This window comes from Rhinoderma darwinii, chromosome 10, assembly GCF_050947455.1.
Source record: "Rhinoderma darwinii isolate aRhiDar2 chromosome 10, aRhiDar2.hap1, whole genome shotgun sequence".
NCBI classification, from domain to species: domain Eukaryota; kingdom Metazoa; phylum Chordata; class Amphibia; order Anura; family Rhinodermatidae; genus Rhinoderma; species Rhinoderma darwinii.
Genome location: NC_134696.1, coordinates 20,493,814 through 20,516,172, shown reverse-complemented (window position 1 = coordinate 20,516,172; position 22,359 = coordinate 20,493,814). Strand labels below are relative to the sequence as shown.

Genomic DNA, 22,359 nt, shown 5'->3' with positions numbered 1-22,359 from the left:
ATAAAAATGCTAAACACGGCGAGTAATCAAACAAAATAAACGACGTTACAAAAAAAAAAAAATAAGGACTAACTACAGGGCTCAGGGACTACACAGGTACAAAACCTGGAAAAATCTGAAAAACAAAAAAGTTAAAAAGAAAACAAGGGAATGGACTAACGTTTTTCCCAATATTAATTTCATCCACACAGGGAAGATTACTGATCATTTAGATTTTAAGAAGCATCGTCTAATTAATAGGGTGCTTTATATGTTTTTGTGTTTTAACAAATATCTGACATGCCCTCTTTAGATCAAGGAGATCCCCTTCTACCCGGCACCGTTTCTCTCCTCAGGTCTCTGCTGCTGGCGGCATCCTACGCCGCCGATGTTAACCGCCTGCCTTGTCCATTGCTTCTGCTAGGGCTAGCACTGAGCCTTCTCTTGTTAAAGGGCTAGGGTGCGTGTGCTGACCCTTCTATTCTTAAAGGGCCGGTGTGCAACAAAAATCCCCCCGGCTTCCCAAGCTAGAAAATATTCCGCTCACTCCACTCCCTGAGCAATTTGTTTCTACACTAGCATGCCATTTGTACCCTGCATCATGTTATACCTGTATTTCCTGTAACTGACCTCTCGCTTGAATTTTGACCATTCCTTAATGGCACCTGACCTATGCTATACCTGATCTGCTTTTCTGTACTGCACCCGTGCACATCGGCCATTACTATGGGAGACTACTCTGGGGATACTAGCAGCCAAGTCCACACCTCCGTGCGGAGGATGAAGGATGAAAATCTAGTTATCCCTTAGTTAGCTCCCTAGTTTAGCTCTACACCTAATCCCTTAGTAACACAGTGGATCTACACTGTCCTCTGTTGGTCTCCCTGTCAGTCAGTACTTACATGGCCCCATGACAAATGTCTGGAAGCTTAAGTTTATTTAAAACACTCTTCAACGTTACAATATTTTTTTAACAGGCACTGAAAAATCCCATGGTTACTTTATAGCAAGCAGCCATACACAGCCACATGTCAGTTCTGGTTGTTATTGGAAACAGACAACAAGCCTGTTGTCAGACACACCCCTAACCACTTAGCTGAGCTCCTACAATGCAGTGAGAAAAACGGTTAAAACAACACTTCCCATAATGCAAATCACAGAGCAAGCTATGTGAGCCAGCAAGGGATGGGGGATTTCAGCTCCAAAGCCTGCATAAATGTAAATGCAGCTTTAGATTATAATACAGCCTGTAAATCAGTGCCGAATAAGTAATACAATGTATTTATAAAGTAACTCAAGTTTATTTTTAGATATATTCTGTATGTAAACTATAACATGCTGTTCAAAGGAGGACAGATGTGTTCATGGACACAGTATTTGCCCTTCATTTTGTCATCGTTATTGCAAAATTTTCATTTATAATATAATGAATGCACCAGTCTGTCACCATTATGTAACATTGTGTTCGGAGATCCATGAACCTTCCTTTTACTTTGATAAGTGTCACCCTTCTGAATTGCGCCTTATCGCAACATTATCTTCACCGTATCTAGTTCTGCAAGTTCTTTGCTTTTCCAATTTACAGCTGCTTCACATAGACATTGACTGGGCAAGCTCTGCAAGATTTGTTTAGATTCCAACGAAATATAGAAAATCGCAGTGAGAAGGAGCAGGTTTCTACATGTTCAACCATTTCCATTCCTCAGAGAGAGAGAAAGCGAGAGAAAAAGAGAAAGAGCGAGAGAAAGCGAGAGAAAAAGAGAAAGAGCGAGAGAAAGCGAGAGAAAAAGAGAAAGAGCGAGAGAAAGCGAGAGAAAAAGAGAAAGAGCGAGAGAAAGCGAGAGAAAAAGAGAAAGAGCGAGAGAAAGCGAGAGAAAAAGAGAAAGAGCGAGAGAAAGCGAGAGAAAAAGAGAAAGAGCGAGAGAAAGCGCGAGAGAAAGAGAAAGCGCGAGAGAAAGCGCGAGAGAAAGAGCGAGAGAGAGAGCGAGAGCGAAAGAGCGAGAGAGAGAGCGAGAGCGAGAGAAAGAGCGAGAGAAAGAGCGAGAGAGAGAGCGAGAGCGAGAGAAAGAGCGAGAGCGAGAGCGAGAGAAAGAGCGAGAGAAAGAGCGAGAGAAAGAGCGAGAGAAAGAGCGAGAGAAAGAGCGAGAGAAAGAGCGAGAGAAAGAGCGAGAGAAAGAGCGAGAGAAAGAGCGAGAGAAAGAGCGAGAGAAAGAGCGAGAGAAAGAGCGAGAGAAAGAGCGAGAGAGCGAGAGAGAGAGCGAGAGAAAGAGCGAGAGAGAGAGCGAGAGCGAGAGAAAGAGCGAGAGAGAGAGCGAGAGCGAGAGAAAGAGCGAGAGCGAGAGAAAGAGCGAGAGAAAGAGCGAGAGAAAGAGCGAGAGAAAGAGCGAGAGAAAGAGCGAGAGAAAGAGCGAGAGAAAGAGCGAGAGAAAGAGCGAGAGAAAGAGCGAGAGAAAGAGCGAGAGAAAGAGCGAGAGAAAGAGCGAGAGAAAGAGCGAGAGAAAGAGCGAGAGAAAGAGCGAGAGAGAGAGCGAGAGAAAGAGAGAGAGCGAGAGAAAGAGAGCGAGCGAGAGAAAGAGAGAGAGCGAGAGAAAGAGAGCGAGCGAGAGAAAGAGAGCGAGCGAGAGAAAGAGAGCGAGCGAGAGAAAGAGCGAGCGAGAGAAAGAGAGAGCGAGAGAAAGAGAGAGCGAGAGAAAGCGAGAGAGCGAGAGAAAGAGAGAGCGAGAGAAAGAGAGAGCGAGAGAAAGAGAGAGCGAGAGAAAGAGAGCGAGAGAAAGAGAGCGAGAGAAAGAGAGGGAGAGAGTGGGAGAGAGTGGGAGAAAGAGTGGGAGAAAGAGAGAGAGAAAGAGAGAAAAAGAGAGAGAGAGAAAGAGAGAGAAAAAGAGAGAGAAAGAGAGAAGAAAAAAGAAACGAAAAGAAAAAGAAAGAAAAGAAAGATCAAAGGGAGTGAATAGCTGAAGATCTAAAGAGAATTTCCATATACAGGATAGGGGTGGACTGGCAGAGCAAGATAAATGTTGCATCCATCTGAAGATATTGACAATGGTGGGTGGTATGGGGCTTATGATTCATAATGTCTGGGGGCCTATTGGTGCTACAAAGTCCCTTAAAGTGAACCTCCACGCTTTATCATCAGGTTTTTTTTAGGTCCAAAACTCTGTGCCGATTACTTTCTTAATATATCTCTATAGCAGTGTCAGCTCAGTTTTTCTGATACAGAGCTCCAAATACACATAGTTTTAAGAAATAACACTAGGGTTACCTAAAGCAGCCACTAGGGGGAGCTTACGGTACTGCATACTATGTTATTATTGACTTCAATGTATAACAGCATGCTATAAACTTCTAGGCTGCCTCTAATGGCAGCTTTTAACGGTCTATGCAGGGGATTTGGAGCTCTGTATCAGAAATACGGAGCTATGACCGCTATAAATATATGTAAATATATTGATGCACAGAATTTTGAATGAAATGCTATTCAAGATTGGACATTCCTTTAAGCCTCACGTTTAGGATGTGATGACATAGTCATCCATTATGTTACAGTGGATACACCATCCATCATGGTGTTGTGGATATAGTTGGCTGACGTCACTGTGGAACCTGGGACTTAACTCTTTTCTGACAGTTGACGTACATGTACATCAGTCGAGAGGGGGGATACATTAGGCGGGCTCACAAGCGGGGCACACTACATACAGAGCGGGTCTCGGCTGTATATTACAGCTCACACCGCACGCCAGTGGCCGAAATCAGAGTTCTTATTAAACAGCTTAGATGCTGCGGTCATCTAAGCCATTAGATGATCGATTTTATCCCATGAGATTTCGGGGTGCAGATAAACTGTCATGGCAGCCGGTAGTCTAATGAAGGCCCCTCGGTCTTCCATCTTTGTCCTTCCGCAGGAGGTCGCTAAAAGCACAATACACTGCACTGAATAGGTATTACAGTATCTTTTTGCAAAACAATGAAATGGTCGCATGTTCAAGTTGCCTAGTAGGACCCAAAAAATATAATGTAAAAAGGCACTTTAAGAAAAACACAACTATAAAAGTTAAGAAAAATCCCCTTTTCCCATTTTTCCCTAAAGCAACGTCCGCAATAAAATTAAACAGAATTGGTATCGCTGCATCCGTAACAATCCAATTTATTACAATATAACTGGTTTATCCTGCATGAAGAACGCAATAAAGATATCAGAATTTATGTTTTTTGGTCACCACGCAACGCAAATTTTTTTTACTTAAAAGTGATCAAAAAGTTGCATGTACCCCAAAGCGGTGCCAATAAAAACTACAGCTCACCCAGCACAAATCCAGCCCTCTCACAGCTCCATTGACGGTAAGATTTAGGGCTCGTCCACACGTAACGGAATTGCCAGAATACAGTAGAACGCAGCACAATACAGTAGAAGGATAGTGGGTAACAAATCTCATCCACACACTGGCGTAAGATTTCCAAGCTGAAATTGACCTGTGGTGCGTATGTTTCGGACCGCATCATGTCAATTCCTGCTACGGAAAGTGTGCAGAATTGCTGCGTTTTTCCGAGGAGGTATCGCCTTCCCCTAACATTGGGAAAAACGCAGCAATTTCCGCACCATTTTCTGCCGTAAAAACCGCAGGAAATGGTGTGTTTTTGCTGCAGCGGAAAGCCTTTGACTTTCAACGTAATTGCTGCAGAAATTTTCTGCAGCAATTCCGTTGTGTGTGGACAAGACCTTATAGTTATGGCTCTCAGAATATGGCGAAACAAAATAATTTTTTTTTGGAACAAATTGTTTTTATTTTGTAACAGTAGTAATACATTAAAAAAAAAAAACACGATATCAATCGCCGTAATTGTATTGACCAGCAAAATCAAGTTAACGTTTTTACCACCCGGTGAACACCGTAAAACCTAAAACGCAGAAACAATGGAGGAATCCAGTTTTTTTTCCATTCTACCCCACAAAATTATTTTAAAAAAAAGTTTCAGTTCTTGATATGGTATATTAAATGGTGCCATTACAATCTAAAACTTATTCCGTAAAAATGCCCTCACACAGCTATGTTAGTGGAAAAATAAAAAAGTTATGGCTCTTGGAAGGTGGGGAGGAAAAAACCCAAAAAGTAAGGCCCCATACACACGACCGTAAAAACGCCCGTAATTACGGGACCATAGACATCTATTGGCCACGGGTACCTTCCTGTTTGCGTATGGGAAGGTGCCCGGGCCGTTGAAAAATATAGACCATGTCCTATTTCAGGCCGTAATTACGGCACGGGTAAGCCCATAGTAGTCTATGGGGCTCCAGTAATTACGGGTTGCTACGTGTGTGCACCCGTAATTACGGGAGCGTTGCTAGGCGACGTTAGCAGACGTTCAATTTTTGAATAACGACAAGCAGAGAAAATGGCGTCTGAGCGATTATGTGACCCTTTTAAGGGGGTTTGGACATGATTGTGATATCACTTCCAGCCCCCCTTTTTTTAAAAGGTCTGTAAATACGGGTTAAAAACGTATGACCCGTATTCACGGGAGGGAAAAAATACGTGTGCATGGGGCCTTAGGGGTTAAGGGTGATCTAGGTTTTAAACAACCCCTATCCATATGCCCTATTAGGCCATATGGATGTAATGAAGTGGAGTCCTCCCCTCTGGATACCCCTGTATTGGCCAGAGAAGAGGCTGTATACAGCTCAACTAGCGCCAGAGCATGACATGAACTTCTTATGCGACAATCCTATGACCCCCTGCCAGCTGTAGAGAAGGAGCGGTTTACTTGTACTATTTCCACCATGTTCAGTGAACTGGAGATAATACTGTTAAAATATTAACTGAATAAGTAAAGTCCAACAGATCTTAGCGGAAGAAACATTTTAACACTTTTTCTTCCAAATGCCAAATCTCATGGGAAACTACTATTCCCTGTAAGAAGAGATATTGCAAATAAAAGACCTAAAAACGGTACAAATCCAAGGCTGAGGACTTCCATCTAGTAAACTTCTGCCGATCATACTTACAACCTGGAGAAGGGGCATCCATGATGGTAAGTAGCAGCATTATTGGCGGTGGCGCTAGACATGACTTCTGATTTGCCATCTCCTTTTGGAGATCCAGCAAGAAGGGAGTATTTAGGGCAATGCTCTGACAAGTGGGTCTCTGGTAGACCCAAATCGTACTAGACATAAATGGTAGCCACCTATAGGTGGCCCTAAAGAGCTAGTTTTCTTCCACTTGGCGGAGAGCTATGTTGCTATTCATTACCGATCATGCTAAGCCCCGCCTCCAGTACTACTACGATGTTTGGCTCTAGCCTGTATTCTGCAATTTATGGAAATTCTAGGTTGATTCATTTTTAGCTAGACTCATTACATTGACCACATGGATGATTGTTAGTGGACACTTACCAAACCTATTGCCTGCAGTCACCTATCGTCTTGGATGTCAGAGTTTATAGTAATATGACACTGAATTTTCAATATGGATGCAGCATGGCCAAGAGCTTACTTCAACAGTTGAGTTTTACATAGTCCAATGTGGCCTGACAATAAGTTTGCTGTTTCAAATAATGACCAGCAGAATTGTGAATACAGCTCTGGAGTATAAAATAGTTTGAAACTCAGGATCAGTACAGGATAAGTAATATCGTATTTCTGGAGGTTCTCAGAAGATATCAAAGATAAAGTAGTGATCACAGGGGCAGACTTTTTTTCTGGACTTCTTTGCACTAATCCCATTGAGGAACAGTCTCTCCCCAACCCAAGATATCTGATCCCAGGCACCAAGAGATAACAAGAAGAAAAATCTAAGCTGGCCAATTAATTCTGACCCAAGAGAACATAGGCCTAGGGATTTTGTGTGTCTGTGCACCTGGCTCTGTGCACGAGACCTAGATTTCCTGCAGCACCACACTGTGCCGCCATGTAGGGCCTTCATATAACGGAGATGATCTCCCCCATGCTCAATAATACAGCATCCGTAAAATGCGTTATTTTTTTAGTCGGATTCGGCATAAAATCCTCTATACGATATCAGAGGCATATAAAAGGTACTGTAGGGACGGAAATTTGTGGCCGCTGTAATACGGATCTTTACAACATTGATCAGTAATACAGTCATGTGCATGAGGCCATGATTGGCCAATACGAACCTTACTAGAGAGCATTACAGTTCCTCTATTGGTTGTCCAGGATTTCTAGACAGATGGTAGCAAGATCTATCCAAAAACAGTGAAGTCACGCAACAACAGTACAATGTCTATTGACAGATTTACAAGGTCCATGGGTTGAACTAGAAAATGGGCAATTTATCGTTAAAACGAAGAGAACAGAGAAGAAAGTACAAATAAAATCCATTCAACCAGCTCAGAATCAAGGCTAATATCAGGAGATGAACATGCAATGAGCTGTAGATTAGCGCACCTGCACATAACACTCAGAGCAGAAATCCCCTCTCATCTCATTAGAACGCTGGGAGATAAAAGTCCATTCTAATCCCGAACAACTGAGATGGTGTTAAAAGGGTTGTTTAGGATTAGAGAAACATGGCGGCTTTCTTCCAAAAACAGTGACACACCTTTCCATAGGTTGTGTGTGTGGTTTTCAGCTCCGCTCTATTCACTTCAATGTAGCTTAGTTGCAATACCAAACACAACCAATTGACAGGTGTGATGCTGTTTCTGGAAGAAAGCAGCCTTGTTTTTCTAATCCTGGACAACCCCTTTTTAAAAGTGTGTCACTTGTTGGACAGATGTCTACCTATGTGTGTCAACGATAGATGAAGCGAAATCACTGTCCACGTCTTTATATGTACTGGTCATGTTCACCATTTGGTCAAGGTTTTGGAGGTAGTTCTAACCTGGCCAATTTATTTGATGCTTACTCGTTTCAGGCGGAGTCGTTCTTAGTCATTGTTTGCTATGAGTAAGGGCAATTCAGTCTGAAACGCGTAAGAGGAACACTTGTGCTGCTGGAATAAGTTAATGTATGCACACAGTGACTCCACCGGCAGAATAGTGAGTGCAGCTCTGGAGTATAACACACAATGTAAGGCCTCATGCACTCAGCCGTGCCCATAATCACGGCCCACGATTGCGGGCATGGACGGCTGCAGACGGCCGCGAGCCGCATAGTCGGGCCGTGCTCCCATACAAAAGTATGGGAGCATGGCCCATAATTTTTTTTTAAAAAAAGTAGGACATACTCCATAATTCCCGGCAAGGACACCTATCCGTAGCGGTACGGAAAGGTGTCTGTGGCCAATAGAACCGGACAGGCCTGTAATTGCGGACCGTATTGTGGTCCTCAATTACGGAGGTTTATTTTTACGATCGTGTGCATGGGGCCTAACTCAGGATCAGTAATGTAATGTATGTACACAGTGACTCCAGCCAGAGGATAAAAAGTGAGTGCAGCTCTGGAGTATAATACAGGATGTAACTCAGGATCAGTACAGGATAATATAATGTTATGTATGTACACAGTGACTCCACCAGCAGAATAGTGAGTGCAGCTCTTGTGTATAATACACAATGTATCTCAGGATCAGTACGGGATAAGTAATGTAATGAATGTACACAGTGACTCCACCAGCAGAATAGTGTGTGCAGCTCTGGAGTATAAGGGTATGTGCACACACACTAATTACGTCCGTAATTGACGGACGTATTTCGGCCGCAAGTAGTGGACCGAACTCAGTGCAGGGAGCCGGGCTCCTAGTATCATAGTTATGTACGATGCTAGGAGTCCCTGCCTCTCCATGGAACTACTGTCCCGTACTGAAAACATGATTACAGTACGGGACAGTAGTTCCATGGAGAGGCAGGGACTCCTAGCATCGTACATAACTATGATACTAGGAGCCCGGCTCCCTGCACTGAGTTCGGTCCACTACTTGCGGCCGAAATACGTCCGTCAATTACGGACGTAATTAGTGTGTGTGCACATACCCTAATACTTGAATATGTGAACTGAAAAATAGCATGGAGGTTCACTTTAAAACACTTAGGGTATGTTCACACGCTGAGCCAAAAACGTCTGAAAATACGGAGCGGTTTTCAAGGGAAAACAGCACCTGATTTTCAGACGTTTTTTGCGCCGTTTTTTCGGCCGTTTTCAATAGAGTCTATGAGAAAACGGCTCCAAAAACGTCCCAAGAAGTGTCCTGCACTTCTTTTGACGAGGCTGTAATTTTACGCGTCGTCTTTTGACAGCTGTCAAACGACGACGCGTAAATGACAGGTCGTCTGCACAGTACGTCGGCAAACCCATTCAAATGAATGGTCAGATGTTTGCCGACGTATTGGAGCCGTATTTAATACGCCTCGTTTACGCCTGAAAATAGGTTGTGTGAACCCAGCCTTACTATACATATATATTTTTACATTTTGAAGAACTCACCTCCATGGACGTATCCGTGCAGTGTACAATCTGATGGTCCCACTAAATGAATAAGACTGGACTGACTATATCCAACGGTGTATTGCTCTAAAAAAAACAGAAAACACGAAATTAGATCATTTTGAATAGCGCTGGGCATTGGAGCAATGGACGGCTGTACTGAATATCTGCCGCATACACTAGTTTATTAATGCTATCGATAAATTACCTTTGACTTTCATGGTAGTGGTCATTAAAGTGGCTGTCTGCTGCAGGGAACCCCTTATAACAAAAATGCCCAATTCAGATATTTTGGGAGAGGGGCAAGGGCATAACTACCAGGATTATGTGCATAGAAGTCGCTTATGAGACCCAGGAGCGGAGGGGGCAAAATTCAGAGATGAGGCACAGATAGTGAATATTGTGGGTGATAAAGAGAAAATTGGGTGTAGTAGTGGATAATGTACCGTGACCAATAAAAGACAGAGGAAAGGAAGAAAGAAAACTATATAATGATAACTTTCATCTCACTTTGATGGCACCCAGTGCTAAATGCTCACTGAGCTCTCCTGACATGTCTGTTTTAGTAAATACTTGCACCCCACATAAAATAACACATTTTAGAGCATCTTTTCTTAGAACTCTGTGTTTTGTTGTTCCTCTGTCATTCCTCCTGGAAATCAATGAATAACTGGGTGTTGGCATTCCACTTGTGAATAGGGTGTGTCCCTACACAATCTAACACGGTCAGCACTGATTGGATAATGTCACATCCCATTGAGAAGGGGAATGGGTACCGCCAGTAGTCATTTAATCCATAGATTTCCAGGAGGAATAAATGAGGGACAGTACGCCTAAGAGTTCTAAGAACAGATGCTTCAAAACATTTATTTTAGGAGAAGTACATGTATTTTAGAAGACAAACGAGTCAAGAGAGCCAAGAGGTAAAATCACTGAGCCCTAAGCACCGGGTACAATCAAAGTTCTTTGAAATAAAAGCCCAAGGAGAATTTATTGAGTATTAGGGGTGGACAGAGCATTAGAGCAGTGACGTGATGGAAGATCTGGAAGGAGTCCTAGGCTTACCATGAAATTGAAAGACTATGTAAACCTTTGAGAAATTTTTTTTATACAAAAACATCTATCAGTGTGTTTTGTGCAACTTTCAAAATACTTTATTAAAAATTATATTTACTTTTTGAGATACAGCTGCATTGTATCCTGTATACAGAGCAGCTGTATCGTGCACTGAGACCTTAATCTGTCAGTCACGCGGGACTGACGGGTTCAGTGACAGCGGGTCCTGTGTGTCACGGACATGCAGGATCAAGCTTTTATCGATCACATCGAAGTTCATAACTTTGACACACAGGATCGAGCGGTTACCAATCACGTCTGAGACACGCAGGACCCGCTGACACTGAACCCTTCAGTCCCGCGGGACTGACAGATTAAGGTCTCAGTGCACACGATACAGCTGCTCTGTATACAGGATACAATGCAGCTGTATCTCAAAAAGTAAAAATAATTTTTAAAGGGTAACTAAACGTTCAACAAACTTCTGACATGTCATAGTGACAGGTCAGAAGTTTTGATTGGTGGTGGTCCGAGCACTGAGACCCCCACCAATCGCTAAAACGAAGCGGGAGAAGCGCTTGTGTATGAGTGCTGAGCCGCTTCATTTCTGGTCAGCTTTTTTCAGAAAGCCGATGTAGAGGTGTACGAACTCAGACTTTCTAGGAGCCCGTACTCCGCTACATCGATTTCCGTAAAAAGCCGAACAGAAACGAAGCGGCTCAGCACTCACACAAGCACTTCTGCAGCTTCGTTTTAGCGACTGGTGGGGGTCTCTTTTTGGTTTTAAATGTCACTAGAACATGTCAGAAGTTTGTTGAACGTTTAGTTAACCTTTAAGAAAAAAGTATTTTGAAAGTGAAACCAATCACACAAATAGACATTTTTATTAAAAATAAAAAATAAACGATTTCAAAAAGGTGTACATAGTCTTTAAGGCGTAGGAGTAGACCCAAAGCAATGTTCCTTCGGGCAAAGGTAGACACTAGTTTATGCCAAAGAGTCCAATACAGACTCCGCGCACTCTTAATACACACGGATGTCCTCCCAAGCATATTCTCCTGAAGAAGTCGAGGTTAATGCAATAGTTTGTTCTAATTTAAGGATTTGGAGACACGCGCTTTACCCAATGACAACCCCGGTGACAGCTGCAGTGAACAGAAACATTGCAGGAATTCATTTCTCAGGACTGGATTCTTTCCTATATTGTAATATTGTCTTCCTTGCAAGATCAACCTCGGAGACGAATATCTTCATAGCGGAGCGTTTGATGCGGCGTCCTGTTACATGAATAGGCTTCACCTGAAATCAATTAAAGTGCATCCACCGTGGAGAACGGCGAGGGATGAATCAGGAAAAACGTGGATAAAATGACATCACTGCTATAGTTCCAGAACGCAGGTATCGCTGGTCTATTGTACGAAGGATTGATCGCCGCAGAGAAGAGAAGATAATTGTTACATTTACATTCGGCAATTTGGAACAATACAAAGATTTCAGTGCGGGAATATAATGACGGGAAAGATTTCATTGTAACCATGAGTTTGGATGATCGGTTATCAATATAACACAGAGCAATTTGAGGATAGTCCTCTCCGAGCATTACCCAGCGACCACTAGTTTAACCCTTTACAGGAATCATACAGAGCTCACAGAGGATTGCCTAGACTGGTTGTAGACGGACAATGTTGGACTGGGGTTCCTGGGGTCCACGAGAGGACATGATTCTGAGGACCCCCCTCTATCTACACAGAACAGGTGTACCTCCACTTTAAATTTCATTGTACACACATATCATCAAAATCGAAATAGGTTATTTATGAATGAATCAATAAGAAATAGACCCTAGTGGCAAGAGATTGGCTCCAAAGTCACCTCCAAATCGTAATGCCTTTTGCTAGACCTGGAGACCATTATTGGGCAAGAACCGGGGCCCACAAAATGATCCTCTGGTACTCGTGGGTCAGTCTGACTCTGACTGCAGAAAACTCAGCTGTGAGAAGAAGTATAAAGTCTGTAGGAATTTTCAATGGAAACAAGTATGCATTTGTTCACTGCAAGCAAGCAGAAATCTTGAAAATGGAAATGAATTAAACGTATACATGATACCTGGCCACCATGCTGGTAATATGTAAATCACATAAGATTGGGGGAGGGCGTTTGATCCTAGTCCCTCTTTTGCTCAACCACCACCAGACCACCAGCCCTCGTCCGGTTAGTTGTAAGGAACCTATAATGTCTGTTCCAGCTAGCACTGCAGCCGGGATCCTTGGTTCCTTCCGCACCGCCATCACCGTAGAGTGACCATTACTTCTTGGCCTTCTCGCAGTGATGTGCCTTAATAGCACAACACTACAAGGTTAATACATGTCCAGCCGGGTCTCCAATTCCTTGTGGGTTCCTTTCACATAGACGTAATATACCCATGGAGTGCCTTTATTTTTTTTATTTTTACTTTCTTGGGAATAAATAGATCTTATAGGAAAAGCTGTAACTGTTACGGAGCAGGCAGCATAATGCTAGCAGTACAGGTTGACTAGTAAAATACAACTGGCTGGACACCTTATGGCACAAAAATACAATTCCCATAAAAAAGAAGCCAACGATAACACTGGAGAATAACCCAGGATCAGCAAATAAGTGGATTTATTTTAGAGGTCTTAACATTCATCCAATTCTTCCATTGCTTAAAAAAACTCTTTCATTTATTTCAATGTAAGTTTCCATTTTGTTGTAGACCATATGAGATTTTTATGAAACTTTTTGCTTTTTATTTATGGACACAGATACAAACAGGCAGCGGAGTTTCCGTATATCGATCACTTACCTTTATTTTGTCTGTCTGATGCAATAACATTACGAACAAGAAAGAAAAAATATAAGTATTACGGAAGCCACGTTTTAATGGTCTTCTAAATACAGCAAAATTCTTTTCATCTGGCTTCAATAGGATCGAACAGGTGCCGGATTATCCAATATTCTAGATTATCAGGCAATGCTAGATAAGAATGCCAAACCTAATTTGTAAGGCAGGTCGGCAACCTTCGGCACCCCAGCTGTTGTGAAACTACAATTCCCAGCATGCCCTGAGAGTCAAAGGCTTTATTATTCCAGTTAAAGGCTGTCAGGGCATGCTGGGAATTGTAGTTTCACAACAACCGAAATGCCAAAGGGTGCTGACCCCTGTTTTAAGAGAAAAGAACTACCAGGAAGACTAAACTAAAACAACAACATGCAATCTGCTGCTATAACTACTATAAACATATGGGTATTCCCACTACAGACATTGATGGTAAATAGGATATGTGGATCGATGGGGGTCCAACTACCCGGACCCTGACCAAGGCTTAGTACAAAGTCGTTGCAGTTCTACACCTTTGACCTTTTCACATACTTAGTGCCATTACCGCCCCGGAACAGCAACACATTCCCATTTACGGGGTTCTTAGAAGAACTATGCCAATTAAAAACCAAACAGTTTGCAGCCCTCCAATTCTAGTGGTCTGAACCCAACCTACTGACGTGATTAATATCTGTGGTGGGGAAAACATTGCACAAATACCCGATGAGAGCATTCTGCATTAACAGTGAGAAGACCCTCATTCAGGAACTCCTATTAGCTGGACTGGAGCTAAAGACAGTCTCTCTCTGGAGGACTTGTCGTGGACATCCAATTGATTTCAACGGACACCATGTAATGCTACGTATTCCCTGTGGCGGCGCTGTAGGGAAATGAAAGGCTTGCCGATTTCCTCAAAAGGTAAAAATCGCTGAGGGTCCCAGCAGCAGGACACCTTGCAATTACCTTATTTTTAGGAAACTCTTAACAAAATAAGGAATACCCAAAGCAAGCAACCCCTTTAAATAGACAAAAACCTCCAGACAGATAGCAAGGAAGAAAATCTGCCCCCTCCCCCCAGCGGCTTTATATGCTAAACGACCCCCAACAATAACATATTTAGGATTTGCTATTTAGCGGTCTGTTTACATATTCTGTAAAGTAGTTTCATAGTGGAGTTCACTTTAAGAAAGAGAGAGAAAAAAAATCTCGGATACAAGAAGTCAGAGTGATAAGACATGACCCCGGCAGCAATGGCAGATTCAATCTCTATCAAATAAAGATTGGTCTTCCGGTTACATAAAGGACCAATATTTCTTGTATTACCTACCCATGTCAATACCCACAGGAACTGCAAAAGCAATAAACGCTGGCGCCAGCTGCATATGAGGTCGGGTTACCACAGAGATCTCAAACTTCACTCTCAAGGTACAAAGTAATAAAATGCTCGATTTGGAACATCAGATCAGATTCATGTGGTTTCTGTTTACAGGAGTCTTCATAGAAAATAAAACACCAGAAGAATTGGCAACAACGCCCGTCTCCTCCGTAATTGTTGTTATATTCAAGGTCTCATTTTACAAGATGAGATTTGATTTCTGTCATCTTTTTTTTCCTCAAAATAAGACAAGCCATACGTGCCCAATCTCAACAAGCTTCATCTTTTGGAGAAGGGTCATATCTACGGACTGGTTTCGCATACTTAAATTAACAGTAAATCAATGCAAATAATTAAAGTGAGTCTGTCAGATCTCCTATCTGAGGGCAGAAAAGTATAGAGGGGGAGACGCCAAGTTCGGAGATATATAGTTTTCTATGATTTGATTCAGTATTTTCATGTAAAAAGCTGTTTAGTTGCTGCCAGGTTTCATAGAGAAAGCCTGTGAGTCCTTCTTCCCCCGCCCACACACAGGGACAACAACTTTCCCGGTATAAATTTTTATACAGGCAGCCAATCACTGTGTGTGGGCGGGGGAAGAAGGACTCACAGGCTCTCTCTAGGAGTCCTGGCAGCAATTAAACAGCTTTTTACAAGAAAATACTGAACCAAATCATAGAAAAGTAGATATCCCTGAACTCAGCACCTCCACCTCTATTCTATGCTGCCCTCAGATAAGAGATCTTACAGATTCACTTTAATTATTTGCATTGGTTGACTGCTGATCTCCTTTGAGGGCCTAGTGCATACTAGCATTTAAAAAAACCAAAAACATCGACAGCCCATTTGAATCAATCATACTGAAATGAGTTTCATCAATGCTCTGTCTCACTCATAGCCTCTATAGTCATTGAAATCATTGGCTATACAATGGTTTGGAGACGACATATACACTTATAGCTATGGAAACCATAAACATCCACATGTCCTTAAAATAAGGTCAGGAGATTAAGGTAATCAATAGGTTTATCTGAAAATCCCAATTACTATAAGGGCATGCACTATCTAGGAATTAAAAGGGTATTCCCACCTCAGACATTTTTGTCATATCGTCCGTATGCCACCTCTGGCACCCGAATCTATCTTTAAAATAGGGCCCCCTGACCCTCGTCTTACCATCTCCCACTGTCACTCTTCCCCGGCAACTGAATTACGAGGTGGCAGGGAGTACGGAAACAGCCAAGCTTGCTGAGCTACGCTGTTCCCGTAACTCCCATAGAAGTGAATGACAGCGAGCTATGCGGTTTCCGGAACTTGGTAGCTGGCTACAGTGGGAGAAGGTAGGAAGGGGGTCAGGGGCCCCCGTTCTTTACATAGGAGTGAGTCCCAGAGGTAAAAACCAGATCAATTGGACACTTCTGGAATAACCTGTGGATATGCCATAGCTGTCCAAGATGGGACAACCCCTTTAAAGCATTTGAGCAATGCCCATCGTAGCCAATAGGGGGCTTAAAGAAAAACTCTGATTTCTCTACCTATTTCTAAAGATTTAAGGCTAAAGAATATCTCAACTCCATACTAATTTCTGCACCCCTGAAGAACACTTTAGGAGGCTGTTTAGTGGGGGAAATTATACCACCTTGTCATGACCTAATGAAGATGGGCCTGTGCTGGCGACAGGTGCCCTTTGGGACCTTTGCACCATTTAAGTACAAGACCATTACCTTTACTTGTTTGTAGAAGGTTCATTAAGAGAAACTTAGAATGAGTTTTATATGACTTGGGTATCACGGTTTCTTTTGTGCAGGATTTATAGACATCACGAGCCATCAATACATGGAGAAAGACGGTGATGCCTGTGTAAGACAGCGCAATCTGTCAGGGTGCGGACAAAAGCAACTTGCAGACCCCTTGTGAAATGTTGCTAAGCAACATCTGTACGACTGCCCGAATCCTCGTTCTGCGCTGGAAGTTTAAAGCGAAGTCAAATTAACAGGGAGGGAAAAGTTGCTTTGGCGAAAAAGCGAGATCTTTCATTCAGTAGTGTTATCATCTTCAAGCCATTTCTTCGACTTAACATTATTTTTGCTTCTTTTTCTGATGCTTCCTGCCTGGCGTCCTTGCATTTTACATTCTTCAGATAAAGAGAGAAGAGGGTGCGACTTAATTTCGAATGGCAGAAGAGACTCTATAGGATTTGGACCAAACATAACCAAGTATTCAAAGAAGGTCTCGAGATACAAAATAAAAGGTCATACTTGTCTTTAAAGCAGGAAAACTGCTTAGATCAATTCGTTTCTCGTCACTTTTTATACAGCAGTCAAGGCTGCAAACATAACTTGACAAGTCCCTTGTAGCAGAACAGACACTAATCTTTTAACTCGCAGCCTTCAGCCAGAAACGGGAAAAGGTTAAGAAAATGAAATCTACAGCCCATTCGACGTAACTAAATATTAAAGAATAGAATAGACTTGTAGAGAGGCTCAGTTCTGTTAATTCATCCAATAACTATCATTACTAATGGCGCCAAGGTTCTTGGCCTCATAGAAATATCATCAATACCTTTGTGCTGGGAACAAACAGAAGTAGTATGGAATAAAATACATGTTTTAGGCCGTCAACTAGATGTCTCACAAGACGAATGGCAAATCAGAGATCTGTTCCTACCCGAAACCTAAAAAGGGACAACCCCGGTCCATATCTATTACAACACCGACACATGGACCTCATAGAGAGAAGACCTCCACTCAAGCCCTGCGTCTATGAGCTAGAGGTGACTCCCTCTCTGGTGGACAATACAACCATATATTTCATGGTCACCCACTTGGAGCTTCACCATGTGAGAAGAGCTGATCACTGGGGGTTAGAGAAGTCTGGCCTATTTGCTGGGACATCATTATTCTAAGAAGTTGTCCAGATGGGACCTTTTGTCCCATTGCTGAAGATTTAGAGAAGACCGGTTTTCTTACACAACAACCATGAATGGCTATATTTTTATGGTATTTTACAATCTTTAAGGGTAGGTTGTAACGTGCCTTCTTAATGACCTGCCGGGGAAAAAATGTCCTCCCAGACATGGCTCTCAGATCAGCGGCCAAGCACATTAAAGTCTGTTGACAGCTCAATGTGGAGTTATGGGCTTCCATGTAGGGTGACCCAAATGCACTTTTCATGATCAACTCCGGAAAGGGGAACACAAAGTTAGAAAATGTACTATTCAAAAATGGTCAATCCCTTTAATACCTTTACAGTAATAGGTTGTGTGCTCTAAATACACTACATGGCCATAAGTATACGGACTCGTTCTAATGGGGACTTACTAAAGTGACTTTCATTGTGGTACGGTCATAGGATGATAACCCTCTAACAAGTCAGTTTATCAAACTTCTGCCCTTCTAGATCTGCCCAGGCCACCTAGAAGCAGTGGTAGTGCCTTGTCTAGAGCAGTGATCTCCAATTTCTGGCTCTTCAGCGAGATAGACCATACTTGGTTTTACATAAAATAAATAGAAGACATATTAAATTACCTGGGTTAACGACTGGCACAATGTATTCGCCGTTCCTCTGTTTGGTTTCAAAACGCTCTAATTTCTGATTTTCGTATCTCTTCTTTCCTTCCTCTTCTTCCTCCGTCTTCTCATACTACAAAAAATATTCCTTTTACTAATTCATAAAGAAAATAAATATTCTATGCAGAAAAGTAACCTGACCTAGAAGACAACTACATATATCACCGACAAAATAGAGGGGAAGACATTGGCTACATGGCTGATGGCAGTTTTCTCTTTTGTAAGAAGAATTGAGAAAACCAGACCTTTGGCCATCTACAAAGTACTGCAATTTACCTTTTAGTCTTGAACTAAAAATCCTACTAATTAGTTGAGAACCCCTGTCCATATACACTTTATGGTCATCTAGATGATATAGCGGGGGGTCTCCTCCCCATTCATTGGTGGCCTCTGCCTGTCAACGAACGTCTGGCATGTAATGTTGCCTTACAGGGCATGGCGGGATGCACTCACTTTTCCCTCTTGTAGGTTGAAGAAAATTTGAGAATATCATGGACAGTTAGGAGGACAAGCAAGTGGAACCTATGACCAAATAAAGTGCATTCGACAAAAATAAGACCAGAATAAAGCATTCTTATTTTGGACATATTTTGAAAGATTTGAAGAGGCTAATATAGCAAGAATATAGAGATAATCGTCCTCAAGATAGGCTATTGATGTGTGATTGTAGGGGGGGGGGGGGGGTTGTTTTGACGATCAGGAATCCCACAGATATAATGTTCATCCAGGCAAAGTGGCTCATCCCTTCATGCATCACCCTCATTGAGCCCCTTTGTTCTGCTGTTATGTGAGGGCACAGCCGTATATATAGACGAGCCAATGTGCCTGGAGAACATAGAAGTGAGAGGTGCCACTCTTCATTGCGGGTCCCGTGGATCAAAAACCAACTAATAATACATTAATGTTCTAGTCTAAGCAGAAGTCATCAATGCATATTTACATTCAACCTCTTTAAGAATAGGAGCTCTAAGTCCTTGTTGTTATTGAAGCTCCATATGTTACTCCTGGACAAGATTAGCATGATCGCCTCATTTTTCTTGCCGCTCTGACTCGGAGGTTAGCAAGATTACCATAGTAGCTATGGAATATACATCGCTATATTAAAAGCAGTTGTCCAGTTTAGAAACCCATTGTCATATTAGTGAATTCTGATTTAATAGAGGGGGGTCCCCCATTCAGGATCCTCATTTCTTGGCAACAGTGGAGAGCGGTTACAGAGAGTGTCTATCGCTCGGGAGGACCTGTCCTGTATCACACAGACAACACATTGATATGAATGGACGCTGTAATGCTTAATTTCCCCTGTGGTGGCGCTGTAGAGAAATTGAACACTTACTGCCAGGTTTCTCCACAGATTAGACTGATCGCTGGGGGTCCCAGCAGTGGAGTACTTTGTGATCTGCTTATTGTCAAGGAACCCGTCTAACAAGTAGGGATTGTCCAACGTAGAGAACCCCTTTAAGGAAGATGCTGGCTAAACTTCTTGCTAACAAGTTTAATAATGTTAAGAAAAATGTCTTCTGGGTGACTCACAGCCATCGTACGGTCACGCTTCTCTCAATAAATCATTAGTGCGCCTGGTATTTTTCCAAATAGAATATAAATAGCACATTGTCAGTCTTGTGACTTTGTCATTTGAAGAAAACACATTTTTTGCGCAGAAAACAAGGTGTGAAAAGAAAGAAAAACAAAAAACAAAACTTCACATCACAGCTGTGTGCTACATCTGTCTGAACAAAGTCACAAGCATTCCAGGGAAATATTAGAGACAACAAATCAAACAAAATAAAGACCATTGATATCTATAATGGCTTCCTTCTATCTTTTTAAGTACCAGAGTCACAAACTGAACTTTTTGAGAAGTGAATTACTGTAAAAGTTCAATCCCCATATGGCGCGTCTGCTCTGTTCGTTCCTCATGTGTTTCAGAGCGGGGTCCAAATGGACAACACAGCTATGAACGAAGTCATATAAGATACTATGACATCATCAACCCGGCACTCATGTATAAATCAAACATTTCACGTCCTGTCTTTCGGCTAAAACGAGTCCGCAAAGCTATTAATCACATTCTTTACCATATATGCGAGAAGGCATTAGCGGCTTAAAGGGTAACTCCACCATAGCTGAAGCTTTAGTTAAAAGGCAACTAATCTTTTGACATGTCAGAAGTTTTGATCGGTGGGGTTGAGCGCTGCTACGTTTCTGATAGGCTTTCCTAGGAAAGCCAAGCGAGCGGCGTACTGGCTTCATAGACTTTCTATTGAGCCCTTATACCGCTCCGAAGAAAGCCGATTAGAAACTAAGCGGCACAGTGCTCCCCCGAGCGATTCTGCCGCTTAATTTTAGCGATCGGTGGGGGTCTCAGTGCTCGGACCCCCACCGATCAAAACTTCTGACATGTCAAAAGTTTTTTATAAGTTTAGTTACACTTTAAAAGGGATATTCCGCCTGCAGGCATTACAGGTGTATCCACAGGGTATGTCATAAATATCTAATAAGTGCGGGTCCCAGAGGTGGGGAGCTGTGCTCGGCTGTTTCCATAACTCATTCTAAAACCTGTGGATATGCCATAAATGTTTAAGATGGGTATACCCCTTTAACTTTGATTGATGCTCTGCAGCACGCTGGGAGCTGAATTCACCATACTTCTAAATATACTGTAGTCTTCAGAGGATAATTGGAATTAAAATTCTTACGGAATTAAGAACTTATTGCAAGTGATAAAAGGAAACATATGTAACTGGAAAAATATTTTATCTCTATACCGCTAGCAACAATTAAGTGGAACAGACCAAGTCCCATACTACGGTTCTTATTGGTTTTGACCAAGATCATCTCGAATAAGTCTGTCTCTGGACACTGTGCCGCTGCGAGGAAAGGGATCCTGTATTTAGATGTAGTGGAAAGTGCAATGTAGATGTTCAGATACATCACATGATGTAAACGTGGTGATAATTGAGTCACACGTGAGTCACGCGAGTTGATTTGCTCTCATATACAAATCCCCCGTGTTTACAGCAGTGGAAAATTTGATTCCGATATTCCACTAAAGCGTATTTTTCTGCTTAGCTATCAAGTAAACGTTGTGATGGAAAAATGGAATTTGGCCGGCCAAAAAAACAAATTATCAGACTAGAACTACAGAGCAGACGTGGATTTGAGATTTCTGCTAGAAGAATTTGGTTGCTCACTCGAATTCCTGATCCAAATTCATTTCTGTCCTAACAGTTAACAATAAAATCTCATTTGGACAGAAGAAATTTAATTTCGGTTGAACATGAAATATGGGAAAGTTTCCAGTTGTTACATAATAAAATGATTAAAAGGTTTTAAAATTCTCCATCAAATTATGGAATGTTTTTGGTTCCTTCTGGATTCACACAACAAATTTGACAGATATTTTACCTAAAGGAGCATTAGCACGGTTTATGGATTCATAGACTCTCCATACAGGGGGAGTTCACTTAAAACTCTTAAGCCCTATTAGGGTTAAAAACTTTTCCCCTAGTAAGACTTCTCATCTTGAGTCCCAAAAAAAGAACCTAGGTAGCGTTTCATTTCTTTTTACATTACAGTCTATGGGTGGCAGAAGGGTGAGATCAAGCTCTGCGGAGGCCCCTGGCACAACATGTATGAGGTCTATTCCCTGCCAGAATGCTAATAAAATAATAGTACCATAGGATGCCTAAATAATACCAACATTCAGTGCCAATTAAAAATACCAAGCAGTGCCCATATAATAATAGTTCTTTACAGTCCCTGCGTAATACCGCCATACAACGCTCACATAAAAGTGCCATATAGTGAATATATAGTTCTTTACAGTGCCTACATAATACTGCCATATAATGCTCACATAAATAGGCCATATAATAGATCTCTACAGAGCCTATATAATACCGCCATATAATGCTCACATAAAATTTCCCTATAATAGATCTCTACAGAGCCTACATAATACCGCCATATAATGCTCACATAAAAGTGAAACATAGTGAACATATAATAGTTCTATACAGTGCCTACATAATACGGCTATATAATGCTCACATCAAAGTGCCATATAATAGATCTTTACAGAGCCTACATAATACCGCCATATAATGCTCACATAAAAGTGCCACATAGTGAACATATAATAGTTCTATACAGTGCCTAC

At 42.1% G+C, this 22,359-nt stretch overlaps 1 protein-coding gene across 6 annotated transcripts in view; it reads right to left on the bottom strand.

Moving 5' to 3' along the window:
* Positions 1-22,359, bottom strand: part of ACOT7 (acyl-CoA thioesterase 7) — a 129,479-nt gene that overhangs the window by 49,654 nt on the left and 57,466 nt on the right. For 5 of the 6 annotated variants that reach the window (XM_075839452.1, XM_075839455.1, XM_075839458.1 and 2 more), the window contains 3 exons: positions 18,156-18,270; positions 13,239-13,253; positions 9,359-9,445 (listed from right to left, as the gene is read on the bottom strand). In XM_075839452.1, the coding sequence (XP_075695567.1) occupies positions 9,359-9,445; positions 13,239-13,253; positions 18,156-18,270 (217 nt within the window). The remainder of the gene's footprint in view (positions 1-9,358; positions 9,446-13,238; positions 13,254-18,155; positions 18,271-22,359) is intronic. The other variant, XM_075839456.1, reaches the window with a different exon arrangement.